Here is an 18953-nt window from a genome sequence, read left to right as displayed (position 1 = left end):
TGCAAGTCCCATCGATGTATTTGATTTCTGTGAATTTTAACCTTTTTGGTTGAGATGAGTTATTTTTTGTGTGTGATAGTGTTAGGATGTAATTTGTATTAAACATATTAATGTAGGACAAAATATGACACATCCTGAATTAACGGTCCGTAATAATAGAACGTGTGTTTGTTTATTTTAGGCCGGAGGGATGATTTGCATGTTAACACCATTACTCCACATCAATATACGTACCAGGGAGACTTGCAGACATGCAGACATCCCCATCAACACATGCTCAAGGCTTAACTTGAACAACACATCTGAAGCTAAGCCATGACCGTTGCTGATACTTGGCCTGTTGACCATGAACAATTCCACCACAGCAAGTCCCATCTTATTATGAACCTAGCCATTCCACAACGGCAAACCTTACATACATCAGGCACAAGCAGTCACAAACTCACAATTCAGAAACAGGCCACATTTGTCATATTTATTGTGAAGTCAGCATGATCAAATGTTCATCAAACCCAGCAGTTGCATACGACAGATCACAGATGCGGCCGCACCACTACACAGCGATTTACAGGCAAACGCTCTATACAGCAAGTAGGGGATTGACCACATGGCCGATGAACAAGATCACACCAGTTACGTCTTCCCTGATCAGGAACATGAAAGGATGGTCTGCGACGAAGTTCAAACGCCTCGGTCTTGAATGCTCCATGGACACCATCACTGCAGCAGTAGCCTCGGTCCCTTCCTCATTCACCTCGATAAACGACTTGTGGAAAACGGATGAGACAAACAGGTTTTGTGCCCCTGGTGAATCGACCATCTCTATAAGATCAACTTCTGAGCCAAACAGCAGGGGGAGCCCCAAACCTTTCAGCAATCCAGACGCTCCAAATCCAAACGAAATCTTGAACTTAGGGAGCTTGAACTGCCCAACATGGACCGGACGCATTGGGATGTGGTTCTCCATGAACTCTGGCTCAGAGTTCAGCTTCTCAGCCAAGCTCCAGAGGCCATCCTGTGCTTCTGGAAGGAGTATGTACATGGAGAACTGCCTCTTGTCACCACCTTGCAGGTAAGGAAGCTTCAGTACCTTCAAGCTGTCATAAGACGAAAGATATTGCTTCTTTCGAGTGGACATGAATGGTGCTTGAACTGACTCGCCATCAAGAAGGTGGAACTCGCCATCTTCGGTTTTAGACACATCAAACTTCTCAGCCCATGCTCCTTTGAAATAAAGTGCATTAGCTAGAACCAGCTTGGTATTATGGTTTATAGATCTTGGAGTGGCGATATTTTTGATGAGGCCTGATGTGACTCTGTCCACCCATGAGTTAACTTGGCCAAGAACTTCAGCAGCCTAAACAAAAAGAAAATATTTTAGCATTTAGCATCAATGTCAAGCTTTTTTAATATCTAAGAAAATGCAATAACATTTTCGTGAAGTAATTCTATGGGAAGGTCCATCCGTCTATGGGAACGAATTCACATGTATTAATGAAACTCATGAAAGATTGGCATTTCTCATGACCCTACTGATATAAATAGTCATGAGTCATAACACTCTACGAGTAGTGGCATCAATATACAGAATTATCACACTAATCATTCCACAAATCGAATGAGTAATGGGCTCATCTTCTTAGAGATAAATAATTCCCACAATAGAAAGTACCTTCTATGAAAGCCCAAAACATCTTCTACGAAAACCCTAAAACTGTGCAAAAATTTTCGTAGGACATTGTATTTTCATGTCATTTGTCGTGGGACATTCTAAAACATATCTTCACTATTGGACAGTTCGGTTTTGTGGGAATTTGCTAAAACACACTGTGACCATTATGTCAACATTTTTTACCTCAACTCAAGAGATCAAATATTCGAAGGGCAAAATTTCTCTAGGACACTCCAGTTTATGGCTTTACTATATGACACTTTAAATCTGTGGTACTTATCGAAAGACATTCCAGCTATTATTTTAATATATCCTCGTCCAACAGTGAGATAAAACTTTGAACAGTTTTACTTTTGGGCCAACTTGCAAAATTACAATTTGAACTTATTTTGGCTGAATTTCAGGGCTGTCTCTAGGAATTTGGGGCCCAGGGTGAAATGTAAATTGGGGACCTATAATTTAAAAAATCATGTCTAATATAAAATAAAACATATTTTCACTCAATTATATAGATACAATATGTGTTCTAATATTATGAATTTACGATCTATCATCTACTCAATCACCATCTAATCTTACCCGTCCGAGCCTCCGAGGTCGAGCCGTTGAGGTCAAGTCGATGATGACGAGCAGACGATGAGGATGAAGGCATGAACTAGGAGATGAGACAAGGGAGCAGCGCAGAGCCGTGGCCGCTGTAGCTCAGAGCGTTGGAATCGCAAGCAGCAGGTTGTATCGCTGTCGCTACGCATGGAATTGGGATCGACGTCTCATCGTCTTTGTCTCTAAAATCGCTGTCGCACGGAATTAGATCGCTCAGCAATCAACAACAGGACCAAATCAACAATCGCACTGTATCTCTTGAATTTGGGCTAAGCCTAGCATTATTGATCTACCCATTGGGCTATTGTCTATTAGCTGATATTATGTTGCATTGTTATAGGGCCAAAAAAAGGGGGTCCCGTGCGGTTGCCTATTTGGCACATGGCCATTGACGGGCCTGCTGAATTTAAACATGTTTCACAAAATTTAAAACTTGTTACAAATAGAAAAATAAAAAATTTCATCTTTTTTATGAAAGATATATTTTTAATTTATTTATAGATAATATTACAATATATTTTTCTGTAGCAAAGCGCAGCCAATCGTGTATATAAGTTTTTAAGATGATTAGGGTTAATTAATTATTTATTATACTTTTGATTTTAGTTTGGGAACCATTGTGTACGGCAGCTTTAGCCCTTCAGCTGTAAAGTTGTTGCTATCCTAGAATCGAACTTTGAGAAACTGTTTGGAACCTTTATCTTTGCTACCCTAAAAGCAAACTGGTGTGTGTGGAAAGGAGATGCCTCAGTTAGTCAGTTGGGTCAGTAAACGCACTTTGCTTCCTTTTCAAAGCATCATGTGCAAGTCCTGTTGATGTATTTGATTTTCGTGAATTTTTATCCTTTTGGTTGAGATGAGTTCTTTTTCTGTGTGTGATAGTGTTAGCCTGTTATTTGTATTAAGCGTATCAAACGACTTGTTAACTCCATTACATCAATAAACGTATCAGGGACACATCAACACCAGCTCAAGGCTCAAAGCCAACCTGAACAACACAGCTGGCTGAAGCTAAGCCATCACCGTTGTTCATACTTGGCCTGTGGAACATGAACAATTCGACCAACGAGTCTCATCTCATCCATGAACCCAGCCATTCCACAACAGAACTTTACATGCATCACGTACAAGCAGTCACAGTTCAGAAAACAGAACATTTGTCATTTTTATTGTGAAGTCAGCATGATCAAATGTTCATCAAAGCCTGCAGTTGCATACCACGGATCACAGATGCGGCCGCACCACTACAGCGGTTTACAGGCAAACGCTCTATGCAGCAAGTAGGGGATTGACCACATGGCCGACGAACAGCACCACGCCTGTCATGTCTTCTTGGATCAGGAAAAGGAAAGGATGATCCGCGACAAAGTCCTCAGCTATTGGAGCTGACCTAAGTGTGATCACTGCTGCAGTTGCAGCAGCAGCCTCAGTCCCTTCCTCATTCACCTCAACGAACGACTTGTGGAAAACGGATGAAACAAACAGGTTTTTTCCCTCTGGTGAATCGACCATCTCTGTAAGATCAGCTTCAGAGCTAAATGGCAGGTGGAGCCCCAAACTTTTGAGCAAATCAGACGCCTCAAATCCAAACGATATCTTGAACTTCGGGAGCTTGAATTGCCCGACAGTAACTTGCCGCGTTGGGATATGCTTCTCCAGGAACTCTGGTTCAGAGTTCAGCTTCTCAGCCAAGCTCCAGAGGCCATCCTGTGCTTCCGGAAGAAGTATGTACATGGAGAACTGCCTCTTGTCCCCGCCTTGCTGGTATGGAAGCTTCAGTACCTTCAAGTTGTCATAAGACAAAATATACTGCTTCTTTGAAGTGGACATGAATGGTGCTTGAACCGACTTGCCATCAAGAAGGTGGAACTCGCCATCTTTGGTTTTAGATGCATCAAACTTCTCAGTCCATGCTCCTTTGAAATAAAGCGCATTACCTAGAACCAGCCTGGTAGTATGGTCAACAGATCCAGGAGGGAGTATCTCTTTGATGAGGCCTGATGTGACTTTCTCTACCCATGAGTTCACTTGAGAAGCAACTTCAGCAGCCTGAATGAAACAATATCAGTATTCAGCACTATTGTCAAGCTTTAGAAATCAGAATGCTAGAGCTGAGAAATGCACTAAGCATCCAAGAAATTGCATTAACATTCTCATAAAGTAATTATATGTACTGGTGAAACTCGTGAAAGATTTAGCACTTCACATCAGTAAACTGATCTAAATGGTCATGACACTATCTGGAAGTAGTGGCATCAAACCAATACTAACCTTTCCGCTGGTCCAATGAGTAATGGGCTCATCATCTTTTAGAGACATAATTTCCAGAATGGCAGTAAATGGAAACCACATAATGACATAAATAATTCCCACAATAGTAAACACTAGAAAGATTTTACCCTAATTTCACAAGAGCACGATTGCATGGCTGCATGGTGGTAGTGTCTAGATGAACTATATGCTAAAAAAAGCAACAAAAAAAACAAAATAGTAAGAATATGAGGATCCATCAATTCACAATGGTCTTATTACTGAAAATTGAACACCTACTGTGAAGTAACCCATACATTAATGACTGAATTATCAAGTTTTACAAACATACCACAAGCTAAGCTAGAGTGCTAGACCATACAGTAATTGTGCAGATTGGATGCTTTAACAATGATACATTCAAAATTGATATATCAAGTGGAAACTTCAATTTAACCCTACAAAATCAACAGAGATTAGGAGCTTTTACACCATTGTGCCTACAAACATTAGACAACAAGTGAAATACTAGAGATCTATTGAACTTACATACTTCTCCAACTTTTTCTCCAAAGAGGGTAGTAGTAAATAATGCTCCCAATCAATGTTAGCTAAGTTGCTAGGTAATAGTAACCACTAAAAGCAGAAGCCTAAAATGGCTAAAACATCTAGTGAAGAAAGACATCTAGCTAGTAATTTGCAAGGGCGTAATAATCCTTAGAAAACCATGTGCTTGTTCTAAGAAATCTTACCTATTAGATTGGTGGGGAATTGAATTGGGATCATTATTACCTTAGTTTGGAAGTCTACGGAGTGGGTCTCGGCCTTGTACTTGCCCACGGCGACGTCACCGAAGGTTTTCTTGAGCGACAGCGACGCGTCGACGAAGACGCCGTCGGCGAAGGCGACGCGCGGGCCGCCGGCGCCGGAAGCGTCGGCGAGGACGAGCTGCACCAGCTGCTCGGCGAACGCGTGGAGGCCCTCGGCGCTCCCCGGGCCCCCGAGCGCGGAGGCGAGCTGGTCCCGCGTGGCCCCGCCGGCGCCGGCCGCGACGAGGCTGAGCGCGACGTGGAGGGACAGCGGGGAGAAGGCGACGTTCCTCCCGGCGCCACCCGCCGGGTGCGCCGGGGAGGACAGGGCGGCGGCGAGGCGGAGCGCGAAGGAGGTCTGGTGGGCGATGGAAACGCGGAGGTCGGCGGCCATGGTCACCGTGGGGCGGCGGCGGAGGAGGCGGTTTCTTGGACCGGAGAGACACTGGAGCGGAGACGAGGGGAAGGAAGGAGAAAATGCAATTTCTACGAGTTTCAGGGTGTTGTTTGGTTATTTGTGGGTGCGCGTCGCGGCTGGCTCACTGCCGGTGGGGCTGCGTGGAGCGCTGCTTGATTAGTTCGAAATTGGGGGTGTTTTATGCGAAATGTGCTGAAGTAAAGTGGGAAGGAAACCGCGTGTGCAGTGCTGGGAAAGGGCCCTGCGTGGCTCGTGTCATTTGTGCACACTTTGCCGTACAGGGAGGAACTGGAGTATTCCTACCTTAATCAGATAATTAATTATCTTGCAGTGCAGGTTTAGTTTGGCTTAATACGTGTTCGTTTGTCTGATTTGACGGCAATATTACACTTTTTTAAAAAAAACCTGGCAAGATTGCCTTGATGCCGGGAGTAGTGACAACTGTTTTGGAAGGTGCTGGAGTCCTAATCTTATCTTACCTTATCATACAGTCATGATCTCCTTTTAAAAAGAGTTTGAAAGAGGTACAGAATAATTGTATTTTTCTTCATACATGCATTCGTCGGGTTTTTTGTGAATGTAAATCTGTGGACATATAGTTGGTTGATTTTATCAACTCACTGTTGATAAGGATTAGGAAAGGGATTAACCACCAATTTTCTTCCCAATCAAGAAAGGAAAATAAGAGATTAGATTTTGTTTTGTGTGATTGGTGCAAAACATAATTCCAAACTAATTGGAGATAAACCCATAGCCCCACCAGTGTCGCTATATAAAGAAGGAGGAGGGAGGCAGATTTGACGACTTAACTCTCTCTAACTCTGAACCCTAAATTAATCGTCCGATCGATTAGACACTGGAAGGGGTTCGTGAGGTATCTCACAACTGAAGAACACAAAGAAGAAGAAAGAAGGACAATGGCTTCATCTTAGTTCAGCTAGATCAATTTCCGCATAATTAAGCATAATTAAGCAGAGGTTATCATGTTTAGGCTAAGACTCAATCAATTAATTGGATTAAATTCCAACATTGTGGTATCAGAGCCTTATCTTAGCCACTTGATCCCATCATCTCTAAGTGAAGCCATCTAGCCCTGTTATACTGGTGGTCTCGGCCAACAATAGAAGAGGCAAATTATTGAAGAAGTTTTTTTTAAAAATTCAAGTTTTTAAGTTTATTTTCGTTGCTTAGCAGTAAAATTTAAGGTAGTGTTTGGTTGCAAGGATGAGGTCGGATGGGATGGGGCGAACCCACTTTAGGGATGTTTTGGTTTAGGGGTGGGTGGGATGGGTTGGTCCCTGGAGAGAAATATTCCTCTTAGATCCGGGACCAACTGATCCGCGAAAAACTGGCAGACGAACTCGTCCCACCTGGGACGAGCGAAAGGCGTCACCGCGCCATCCGCCACCTCCGCGAACTCCGCCATGCATCCGCACGCGTCGCCGCCTCCCTGAGTGCTGCTGCCTCGTCCACGCCTGCCGCCACCTCCGCACATCCGCGAGCGCCGCCGCCTCCGCCTCCTCCACGACCACTGCCGCCTCCACGAGCGCCGCCGCTCGTCCACGAGCACCGCCGCTCGTCCACGAGCGCCGCCACCTCCGCCGCCTCCTCTTAGATCCGAGAGCCGCCTCGCCTCCGCACCCGCCGCTGCCTCCACGAGCGCCGCCACCTCCGCAAGCACCGCCGCCGCTCCTCTCACATCCGGGAGCCGCCTCGCCTCCGCACCCGTCGCCGCCTCGCCTCCGTGCCTGCCGCCTCCTCCACGAGCGCCGCCACCTCCACGAGCACCGCGACCACCACCTCCGCGAGCGCCGCCACCATCGCGAGCACCGTCGCCGCGCCCGCCGCCTCCTCCGCCTCGTCCACGACCGCCGCCACCTCCGTGACTGCCGCCAAGCTCCTCCGGTCCCAAACGGCACTAACGATGAGTAGAAATTCGTCCATCCCATCCCACCTCAATCCCTTCTACCAAAGAGAAAACTATAACCATCCCATACCATAAACCAAACAGACAACTGGAACCATCCCATCCCACAAAACTAGGATAGGTCTAACCCATCCCACTTCGTCCCCAAACCAAACACTACATAAGAGAACGAGGATTGGGATAAACAAGATTGAAATTCCGAATCCTCGCACTCAGACTTTCCTAGACCGAAGTTACGGTTTTGGTAGCACTTAGCAATCAAGAAGGTGGGGATAAACTAGATTGAAATTCCCCATCATTAAGCAAGACAGAATTAAGCCACGGTTTTGCGAAACCCTAATTTTCCAAAATACCCAATGAGCCGGATCAAATAGGCCTAAAATCCCGAAGCTAAGAACCCTAATTTTGGGTGAAGAACCCCAGATAAGCCAGATTGAATCAATCTACCCGAAATCCCAAAACTCAAGAACCCTAATCTCTATTTTTCGGTGTGAGAAGCCATAAGCCCCAAAATCCAAATGGAAGCAAATTAGGCTTGAGTTCGGGTTTTTCACTTACCAATTTCGAAGTCCTTTAGCACAACGGAGCTCTCCGGGAAGCGGCGTCGCCGCCTTCACCTCCTCACAGCCGTGTTGGGTTCTCTGCGTGCCCGCCGTCTTGGAGTCCCCTCCTCACCGTCCCTCGCCGGCAACGGGAAGTTTGGGCCCCACCCCCCTCCCCCCGATGATGTCTAGGCCGCATCGGTGCTCGCCGCCGCTTGTGCGCCCACCTTACCGGACCGTCAACACCCGGCACGGCTTGGCGCTGCCCTCGTGCGTGCCAATCAGCAGGCACAAATGGAAGCCGCTCGGCGCTCGTCGTTGCACGTGTGCTCCACATCACCGGAACGTTGTCGCCGCCATGATCGCTGCCGATTCCACTCGCTCGCTCGCGGGGAGATTGGATCGGGTGAGAGAAGCGGAGAAATGGGGATTAGGGTTAGGGTTTGAAGCCCCCATCCCGGCCGGCGATTTCATCGGCGCGGGACTGATCCGAGCTGTCCATCAGATCGGACGGCTCAGATCGACCCCACGTCGGGCCGCCGCCGCCGTTGACTATTTAGCCCACTGGGCCGCGCAGCACATCGGGCCGTCACTGCATATATGGGTCGCGCTCGGCTGCGGGCCATCGAATCGACAGGTCACCGCCACCAAATAGCGCACTCGCGCGAAGACAAGCCGGCCCAAGTTTGGGCCGATTTTGGAAGACCTGGGCCATAAACCTATTTTAATTAAATCCCACAAATTTAATGTTTTATTAATTTCCATAAATTCATTTATGAGCTTTCTTAGCTATTTTAAAATTGCTGGAAAATTATGGTCAATTTTTTGATCGCTTAGAAAATTATTTCTAGTTAAATGGAACCAACGGGAAGTTTAGCTAGAAAGAAATTAATGATATGATATTATATTTGACCAACGTTAATATGATTTCATGTCAATATTTATTAAGATTATTATTTCTTTAAGCCATTTAATTTATTTCTAGTTGAATGGGAATTTAACTAGAAAGTATTTATGATTTCATGTCAACATCATTATGATGGTCATTGCCTTAGTAACTTAATTATTTATAGTCGAATGGAACCAACGAGAAATTCGACTAGAAAGCATTAAGACTTGAAGTTATTTTTTAACCCATGTTATTATAATTATTACTCCTTGGTTATTTTCTACCCAACGGTGGTATAATTAAGGAATTAATTTTAAGATTATTCATTATTATTTATGAGCAATGGTGTTTTGACTATGAAATTCTAAGTTTATTTTGCATATGATTGATTAACCCAAGGTAAATTAATTATATGCAGTTAGCAATGCTTATTATTTAAGATCAGTTGCAATACTGAGTAAATTATTTCTAGATAAATGGAACCAATGGGAAGTTTATCTAGAAAGAAAGATGATTTCATTACGATTTTTATTTCCTTAACTATTTTCTGCCCAACGGTGATGTAATTAAGGATAAGTCTAAGTATCGTCAATCATTATTTTAATCTTCTTTGTCATTTTGGCCTTAACGGTGATATGACTTAGAATTTTATTTGTGCCACTAGTGCATTAATTCCTTTATCACTTCTACCCTGCGGTGATGTGATCAAGGATCTCTAATTTGTCAGTAAGCTTAATTCCTTTACCATTTCTGCCCAACGGTGATATGGGCCATATGGCTAAGGATTTTAATTTTAATTCTATGGCATCACTAATGGCGTTATTTCCTCTATCATTTCTACTTGATGGCGATTTGATTTAGGATTCTAAATTATTTACTTTATCACTTCTACCTTTCGGTGATGTGATTTAAGACATTAATATTTATTCCCTAATCATTTCTGCCCAACGGTGACTTGATTTTGGATTATAAGTAATTTCATTTAATGACTCCTTCGTTGTCTCTGCCCAATGGTGATACAAAGTGAAATAAAGATTAACTTATCATTATTGTGTAAGTGATTGTACTAATGTACATTATTTGCATGAGCAACCACAATAATATTGCCACTTAATATTTTAGCAATAAATAACTTTATTTATCAGTTAAAGTCTGTGGAATTATTATCTTTTTTTTTCTTATTCGGCCACATTTCTAGGGGAGAATGGACGTCTCATTAAGGTTGAGACACTTCACCCTTAGAAATTTCTGACATCTATTATTACTTAGATGATAATTCACTAAGTGAAATTAAGTGATTCAAGTTTATGGAAAAAAATAAGATATTATGCTTCCATTACATAAACAATAAAATCAGTGGGAGCTCATCAAGAGCTCTAATAAGAGAATATTACTCTACCTCATTTATGACTCATAGCTCCATTATGTGGATGCTAGAATTTTGTATCTCTTAATTTGTGACTTGCACAATTAAATATACATAACATAGATTGAGGGTTTTGTTATGGAAAGACAAGCCACATATAGGGTGCAGACTTAAAGAAATCCATTTGTGGACTTAATCAAGCATTGATGATGTTTTAAATTCCGCTGTGTCATTAGTGAACTAAGCTTAAATAAGAATGAGGAGAATAATTATTCTATAATGATGGAAGTAAGACGTCATTGAATTTGTGCCATTGTTGCTTATGTCACATAACTAGGGGAGTTTGGAACGTCTCATGAGATAGAGATATTCTTTCCATTAGATTTTAATGGCGTTGTTTAGCTTTAAGTGAAAAATTCACTAAGTTAAGAAATTAGCCAACAAATGATTATTTATGGCTATGTTTACCCATAAGTGACCTTCGATTTCCTTTAAATTTAAGATACTAATGCTAAAATCAAATGAAGTTAAGAGATCGGATTATGGTGGTAAACACTAAATGAAGCTTGTTCATCTTATAAGACATTAAAAAAATAAGCATTCATCCAAATGGTTTTCGAACCATGTAAGAATAAATTGAGATTGATGAACAAAATAAAGAATTTAGTAGAAGTTTCTAAATGAGTCAAAATAGTGGGCCATTTAAGTGGCTTAATAAAATTAAGCCCGACTCTAATGGAAATTTCAAACAATTCAAGTGAGGTGGATAACTGCATGAAAATTAAAGGTAGGAATTTCATTCACCAGTACTCTATACTAATGACATTTTATTGTCAAGCAATGCATATTGCTGTTAGAAACTAAAGAAAATTTTTCATGAAATTTTGGTCTGAAGGAGTACTGGGCTTATATAAGTAAGTCATCCCTTGATATAAATTAAAGAAATAATTTAAGATAATTCAGTTAAAGTTAGTCAAGCTGAAATTAAATTATAAAGATAATCATTTATGATTCAGCTGACAGAAGCTTTATATTAGCTCAAATCTGGATGCATACATATTTGGCATACATTTTTACTAGGAATCTTGGCAGTATTTAATTAAATCCAGACTAGACCACTGGTATTAAGAATGTTTTGTATTATTTGCAAGACAATTTTAAGTAACATGCTCACATTTCCAAGGTCTAATGATCTCAGAAGTTTAGAGACTTTTGGACACTTGTGAGATGTGTGGATATTTATAAATATTATTAAGTTAATTTAGATTAAGCTATGTCCACACATAAGGGAGCAGAACCATGGAAAAGCTCCAAAATAATCTCTTACTGCATAGTTGACGATGCAGTTAGATTTTAAAGCATGTTATGATTAATCATATATTTAAGAATATTTTCTAGAATTAAGAGTGGTAAATAGCGCTCATAAACCACTCAAAATGGTATAAACTACTCAAAATTATACTGTGTTATAAGTTGTGCACTAATTAAACACAATTTTCTATTCTAGTAACAACATGTGGAGTGTTTTCTGCCTAACACATTGATATGTTGTGAAAGATATATCCCAGGATCGAATTATTAAATGAAGCTTGTGCTAATGGATCCATACTCTAATGCCTCATAAATTAAGATTATGTTTTGGCCAGTATATGTGTAAATTAGAGCCTTACTAAAATCCTGGATGAGGGGACTTAAATTTATCGATCAACACCCACTAAGTTAAGTTGAGTTTATTTAAGTATTGTAGTGAACTATAAGTCTTGTTGTCTTATGACGCTTAAAGTTGTTATGACACATTGCTTTGTTGAGATATAGTATTTAGTGGACTCGTAAGTAAGTCTCAAAATCAAGGGGGATTTTATCGACTCACTGTCGATAAGGATTAGGAAAGAGATTAACCACCAATTTCCTTCCCAATCAAGAAAGAAAAATAAGAGATTAGATTTTGTTTTGTGTGATCGGTGCAAAACAGAATTCCAAACTAATTGGAGATAAACCAACTAATTGGAGATAAACCCCCGAGCCCCACTAGTGTCGCTATATAAAGAAGGAGAAGGAGGGAGGCAGATTGACGACTTAACTCTCTCTAACTCTAAACCCTAAATTAATCGTCCGATCGATTAGACACTGGAAGGGGTTCATGAGATATCTCACAACAGAAGAAACAAAGAAGAAGAAAGAAGAAGGACAATGGCTTCATCTCAGGTCAGTTAGATCAATTTCCACATAATTAAGCAGAGGTGATCATGTTTAGGCTAAGACTCAATCAATTAATTGGATTAAATTCCAACAATATCTACTTTTGACTCAGCATCGTTGCCACGCTTCCTCACTACCGATGTGGATCCGCGGAGGTGCTCACACACCCATAGGAAATTAAGACACAGGTTATTTGCAGTGAAGCCGGTGATGTGGCAGAGGAGGTGAACTAGGCAGCAGAGACGCGAGAGATGAGGCCGAGGATGGGTTGGTTAGACTTGAGCACCTTTTGAAAACAAACCCTCAAACTTTGCATATTATAACAAGGTCCACCGCAGCGATCTCTCACTGTTGATATGTGATCCGACAACTGCGCGTGAGTGAGCAAATGCGTGAATCCGAGAGCATTACATGGAGGGGTTGGTTGGTTGAGAAGGAGCCATGAATTCATGTTATGAGATGTCTAGCAAAAGATGTTCCAGAAGATCCATCACAAAGATATGAATATTTGATAGGGCCCATACTAAAATATCTTAGAAAGATGTAAGAACAAAATTATATACTAAAATATGGGTCCAATTGTTCTCCCTCAATCACAATTTCACAAAGTTAGATATAAATTGTCCATCAACTATCATTATTGGTTCATTTTGCCTCTCCTTTGTTGAGCACGCAGGAACCATCAGCGATGATGGTGAAGAAAGTCGAGAAAGGCAGAACCACCACCTGGATCGAGGAATCTATCATCGGAGCTACTGGCTACCGCTGACCTGTTGCTCACCAGAGCACGTTGCCCTCCTTGCCATTCTTTTGCTGATTGGGGAGCACCACCCACCTAGTCAAGTGCGGATTTTAGTCGAGGTCACTAATACACTATCAAAGGAGAGCTCATGGTGGCAGCAATGTGGTGGACATCACCTAGCGTTGCCATCGGATCTGGTTGCTAACATCCATGAGCACCAAGTCCTCCTTAAGGTTGGCCAGTCGCTTTTCTTGAGGTGGTAGAGAAGGTGAAAACAAAGATGTCGAGGCAGTGAGAGTGGAGCTCTAGCTCTTACAACAGTGTGGGCTAGAGGGAGGGAAAAAAGCGAGTGGTTGTTTTTTTTTTTCCAACCAAAGGTGGGCCTTATAGATGTTTTGTCCGACTTAATGTAAGCTAACTTATGTAATCACACCACATTAGATGAAAATCACCTTAAAAACCAGCCAAGGATAATATTTCAACCGGTATTAAGAGTTAAGGGTATCCATATCTGGTTTTGCAATTGATAGAGAAAAATCGGACGCAGGCTATAACTGAGGGATACAGTATAGACTTCCTTTGTACAAGATGAATGAACGACAGCAGCTAGCCGGTCGATTCCATAAAGGGCTCGCGGCCTCGTACAACCCTAGCCCAAGTGCCCAACCCAAGGCTGCAACACAAACAAACAAACCAGGCTGGTGCTGCACCGGGGCCTTTGCTCGCTAGCTAGCTACGTTGTGTACATGATCCAGTAGGCCATGCATGACCCGCCGCGCGCGCACAGCTTGGCACAGTCGTACTCGTAGGCGGTGGCGTGCGCACATGACCACCGCCCGCGCGCCGCGGAGACGCGGAGGAATCCACGCACTCGCGCCCGTAAAGCAACAACCAACAAGAGCTAGCACCGCGACCGGGCACCGGCACACCGGCTCCGCACGCATAGTTTGTGCTAGTCGCATAGGCATGTGCGCCTCCCCGACCCCCAGTGAATTGAACCAGGGGGGGAGCTAGCTAGCAGCAAAGCAATCGACCGTGCGTTTTTGCGTGTAGCGGCGGAACGTGTGCGACCTTTAATTTCGGAGCCCGTGTTGACTCGCGGTTTGATCGATCTAACGGATTATTACTCGTCGATCAACTGGCTTAACGTGACGGTCCTCGGTCGGTCGTTACGTCGCGCAGAGTATAATTAAGGGATAATGTACCGCTGACTTTGATAATAATGTCTCGACTGTTTCGGACTGACTACAGTAAAAGTAAAAGTATGTTAATTAACCAGACAGGTAAGACCCTGTACCACTATAACTATACTATAATACTGGTGCGTAGGAGTACTATACTATAATACTGGTACGTACTCCAACTAACCAGGAGGAATTACGAGTAATCAAGCACGTGTGCACAGGTAGAGCAATCAGCCGGTAGCGGGAAGAGATAGCGAAAAAAGTGGCATGTCAGTGATAAAAAGAGCACAGGTGGCGCCAGCGAATCCGAGCCAACCAACCTGCCTGCCGTCAACCTCCGGAAAGTTCTCGCCGACGATGGATCTTCGGTCGCGTCGCCGGCCGGCCGGCTTCTTCTGGACTCATTGCTGGCCTGGCCAATGGGAAGGCCGCCGTATGTGTTTGTGCGTACGTCGACGCGGCCACGGTTCCTACGTGACCGGTCCACTCCACCTCCAACGACCCTCCACCTTTCCCTTCCTCTCACCGTTCCCCCCAGCCCTCCACGCGGCGCCTTCTCTCTCTCTCTCTCTCTCACACACACACACACGGGCCAAACTCTCTGTTTCCACCACACCCCTGTCGCCACTGCAATCAAGAGTACTTCCAAATGTGACATATTTTAATACAATAAATCTAAACAAAAGTAAATCTAGATTCACAGTACTAGCATATGTCACATCCGATGCTAGGTTGGTTTTTTATGAAAGAAGGAAGTACAAACTAGCTATTGTGCAATGCTTCTTAGGTCCTATTTAGTTCGTTTAGGTATCACATCGGATATTTGACCGGATATTGGTTTAGGTTTTTGGACACGAATGAAAAAATAATTTCATAACTCGCCTGAAAACTGCGAGACGAATCTTTTAAGCCTAATTAAGTCGTCATTAGCACATATATGTTACTATAGCACTTATGACTAATTGTGGACTAATTAGGCTCAAAAGATTCGGCTTGCGATTTTCCATGTAAACTGTGCAATTAGTTTTTATTTTTATCTATATTTTAGTGCTCTATACATGTGTCCAAAGATTAGATGTGACGTTTTTTTTGAAAAAATTGTGAGAACTAAACCAGGCCTTATTTTTGTCGAGTATGAAAGTTGAATGCGAAATACTTTCTGATTTTCAGTGGTCCAATCAACGCTGCAGGCCACTGCACTGTGGAGCTCACTTGCGCTGTAAATTCATATGTGGGTATTATATTCAGAATTAAAAAAACAACAACACAATATGTGTATAACAATATTGAATAACACAATTCTGTTCATTAATTGATTATTACTAGTAGGGATGGTTGGTTCAAATACCAATTGAGGTGGGACTAGCTAGCCAACACAACATTGTCTTTTGTTAGTGGAGGCACATCACAATAGCTAGATCATGGCACAGGCCACGCACCCCATGTTGCTCATCCAATGTGACGTCAGATGTTCATAGGAGTACTATCCATTTGGCACCAGCACACCCAATCAAATCCTAAGTTGCATTAATCCAACCGCAATTTAATTCCCATGGGGGTAGTGGACTGCAAGAACAAGTCTCTTCTCTCCCCGTTGTGAACCATGCATGCATATGCTGTACTAATAATGTACCATGCATGTTCCATTACCGTGCTTCTGGGCTTCCAAAACACTAACAAAAAACAAAGTCATCTGTCTCTCCTTCCTCCTCTCACCACTTGGAAGCATCCACCTCATTACATCCAACAATTCCTTCCTTCCTTCCTTTGTGGTTGACCAAATACAACTTCTCTTGGTCTTTTGCTTAGTTCCCAAGAACCAACCACCACTCACTCGGTCACTCACTCACACACACAAGCTCTCCAATCCCATGTACTACAATACAAACCACCACTACTACACCACCAACTACTTGCTGTCTCTGTAGTTTGCTTGTATAAATCCACACCTCACAACTCACAAACTCATCATCTCTCTCACAATTGCCAACGCCACTGCATGCCTAGCTAGCAATTAGAGTAGCTTACTACTCTTTTCTTTGCCCATTACTCTACTCCACTGATTATTCTTGTCTTGTTAGTATTAGCTAGTTAGCTAGGCATGGCAGTGGAGGAGGTTCTTGATGGCGCCGCGCCGATGCTGTCGTCGTCGCCGGCGGCGAGCGGCGAGGAGGTGGGGGCGCGGAAGCCGCAGCAACGGTGCGGCGGCGCCGAGGGGTGGTCCAAGCGGAAGCGCTCGAGGCGGCGCCACCGCGACCGCGCCGCTGCGCCGCCGCCTCACGGTTCGGAGGAGGAGCACCTCGCGCTCAGCCTCCTCATGCTGGCGCGCGGCCACCGCGACCCCTCGCCGGCGCCGCAGGAGCAGCACGGGTGCTCCGTGTGCGGCAGGGTGTTCTCGTCCTACCAGGCGCTCGGCGGCCACAAGACGAGCCACCGCCCCAGGACGCCGCCGACGATGGCGGCCGTTGTCGTCGTAGACGAGCCGGCAGCGACGACGGCCTCGCCGGCCGCGTCCTCGTCCAATTCCGGCTCCGGCAGCGGCGGCGGCGGCGGAAACAAGGTGCACGAGTGCTCCGTGTGCAAGAAGACGTTCCCGACGGGGCAGGCGCTGGGCGGGCACAAGCGGTGCCACTACGAGGGCCCGATCGGAAGCGGCGGCGGCGCCGCTGTCGCCGGCCGCGGGTTCGATCTGAACCTGCCGGCGGTGGCGCTGCCGGACATCATGACGGAGCGGTGCTTGCCGGCGGCGGCCGAGGAGGAGGAGGTGCTCAGCCCGCTTGCCAGCTTCAAGAAGCCAAGGCTAATGATCCCTGCTTAATTAAAAAAAATAATTAATCTAGCACCACAAGTCTACTCATCCTTGCTGCAACTGTTGGATTAGTGATTAATTAGTTGTGAGTAATTTGCTGGTGAAATACTGTAGATTCAGGCGAGCTGGTCTCCGATATATTATTGGTGGAGTTTGTGTGTATAATTCATTTCTTGTATTTAAATTTCCGTGTAGAATGATTCTTTCATTGATTGGTTTGGTGTGTGTATCATGTGGTATACGGATTTATACCACTTCTCCTTTTGATAATTTAGACACGTATATAATCAATACAATTTGCTTTGATGTGTACGTATGTCCAGCTAGTACAAGTAGTTGTACTAGCTGGCTACTTGTAGTTTGGTAGTCGTTGAGTACTTGAGTGAGAGCAGCAAGGTGTCTAGTTGCTCGTCTCGTCACTTGCTTTTCTTGCCGTGTCGGCCACTCTCGATTAATTGGTAATGCAATAGGTTAACTACTGTAGTTAATCTTTCTACATGACGACTTCCAATCGCTATCCTTTTCTTCTCTGAGACACCGATTTAACTCCCATTAGTATCTCCGAGATGTAGAAATTACTGAGCTCCCGTTTGGCATTGTTGTGATAAGTTTGGATTGAATATCTAATTTCGGAAGCATTTTAATTTGTTGAAGCTGCAAACGAGAAATGTTACTCCCTTAATTTCATATTATGACTTTATGAGGCACTTCTGATTTTATTTAAATCAAAATTTTATTAAGTTTATAGAGAATTATATCACTTTTATAACGTCAGTGTTTTTATTAAACCTAACATAAAATTTATTTGATAGTATTTTTTCAAAGAAATATTGTTATGTTTCTCTGTAAACTTGGCTAAACTTAAAAAGTTTAACTAAAGGACCAAAACGTCTTATAATATAAAATAGAAGGTTTACTAAAATAATTAATACAAAATTCCCTAACTAATAAGCTAACACTAGTATAGCACTCGCATCCAAATCGGCACATTTATGATGGAGTCCTGCGGCCCGTCACAAAGATAGTTATATTTGTCGAGCCAAGAAAAACCCCGTCAAAGAGGCACCGATCAGCGTCCTCGGGACCTAGCCCATCACCAATAACCCTCATCGGTGACGAGGTTTGAATGCGGCTAGACAAAGGTAATCGGTGATAGCCGCAACAAAACTCTGTCATCGATGAGCGTCATCGGTGCAGGGGCTGGTATAAAAGCCCAATAAAGATGACTCTGAAGCATATCACCGATGAGGGTTGATCTTTGACGGGCTCCATTTGTGGCCGTTACCGATAGTTGACACTATAAATACTCTAGGACCTTCATGTAATAGTTATCCCAATCCATTATACTGTTTACACTTCGAGAGGGAGGGCTAGATGGGCGAATTTCGCTCTTTATTTGAAGGTAAAAATTTTAAAAGGCTCCCTAGGTAATAATAAAAAAAATCAAAATTTATGTATAATATATAGTTTCATACTCTCTCTATCCCATAAAAAACCAACCTAGTAATGGATGTGACACATCCTAGTACTATGAATCTGGACA

At 43.4% G+C, this 18953-nt stretch overlaps 3 protein-coding genes across 3 annotated transcripts; 1 reads left to right on the top strand and 2 right to left on the bottom strand.

Moving 5' to 3' along the window:
• Positions 1–361: 361 nt before the first annotated feature.
• LOC4333433 (serpin-ZXA-like) lies at positions 362–2559 on the bottom strand. Its single transcript, XM_026024347.2, has 2 exons — positions 2252–2559; positions 362–1357 (listed from the first exon to the last, which is right to left on the bottom strand). The coding sequence occupies exon 2, from the start codon at positions 1136–1138 to the stop codon at positions 581–583; it is 558 nt and encodes a 185-aa protein (XP_025880132.1). The 5' UTR covers positions 1139–1357; positions 2252–2559; the 3' UTR covers positions 362–580.
• Positions 2560–3419: 860 nt separating this feature from the next.
• LOC9270857 (serpin-ZXA-like) lies at positions 3420–5824 on the bottom strand. Its single transcript, NM_001424523.1, has 2 exons — positions 5318–5824; positions 3420–4324 (listed from the first exon to the last, which is right to left on the bottom strand). The coding sequence occupies exons 1-2, from the start codon at positions 5726–5728 to the stop codon at positions 3545–3547; spliced, it is 1191 nt and encodes a 396-aa protein (NP_001411452.1). The 5' UTR covers positions 5729–5824; the 3' UTR covers positions 3420–3544.
• Positions 5825–16568: 10744 nt separating this feature from the next.
• On the top strand, positions 16569–17716 carry LOC4333432 (zinc finger protein 1). Its single transcript, XM_015773790.3, has one exon. The coding sequence runs from the start codon at positions 16703–16705 to the stop codon at positions 17417–17419; it is 717 nt and encodes a 238-aa protein (XP_015629276.1). The 5' UTR covers positions 16569–16702; the 3' UTR covers positions 17420–17716.
• Positions 17717–18953: the final 1237 nt, after the last annotated feature.

This window comes from Oryza sativa, chromosome 3 (assembly GCF_034140825.1).
Source record: "Oryza sativa Japonica Group chromosome 3, ASM3414082v1".
NCBI classification, from domain to species: domain Eukaryota; kingdom Viridiplantae; phylum Streptophyta; class Magnoliopsida; order Poales; family Poaceae; genus Oryza; species Oryza sativa.
This window is presented reverse-complemented; position numbering and strand designations above follow the sequence as displayed.

What these genes read in the sequence shown, in the direction of transcription:
- LOC4333433 (XM_026024347.2), bottom strand. Translation starts at nt 1,138, where the DNA reads ATGTCCACTCGAAAGAAGCAATATCTTTCGTCTTATGACAGCTTGAAG.
- LOC9270857 (NM_001424523.1), bottom strand. Translation starts at nt 5,728, where the DNA reads ATGGCCGCCGACCTCCGCGTTTCCATCGCCCACCAGACCTCCTTCGCG. An exon ending in CCGTAGACTTCCAAACTAAG is followed by an intron (nt 4,325 to 5,317) that starts GTAATAATGATC and finishes TGTTTCATTCAG; the next exon opens with GCTGCTGAAGTTGCTTCTCA.
- LOC4333432 (XM_015773790.3), top strand. Translation starts at nt 16,703, where the DNA reads ATGGCAGTGGAGGAGGTTCTTGATGGCGCCGCGCCGATGCTGTCGTCG.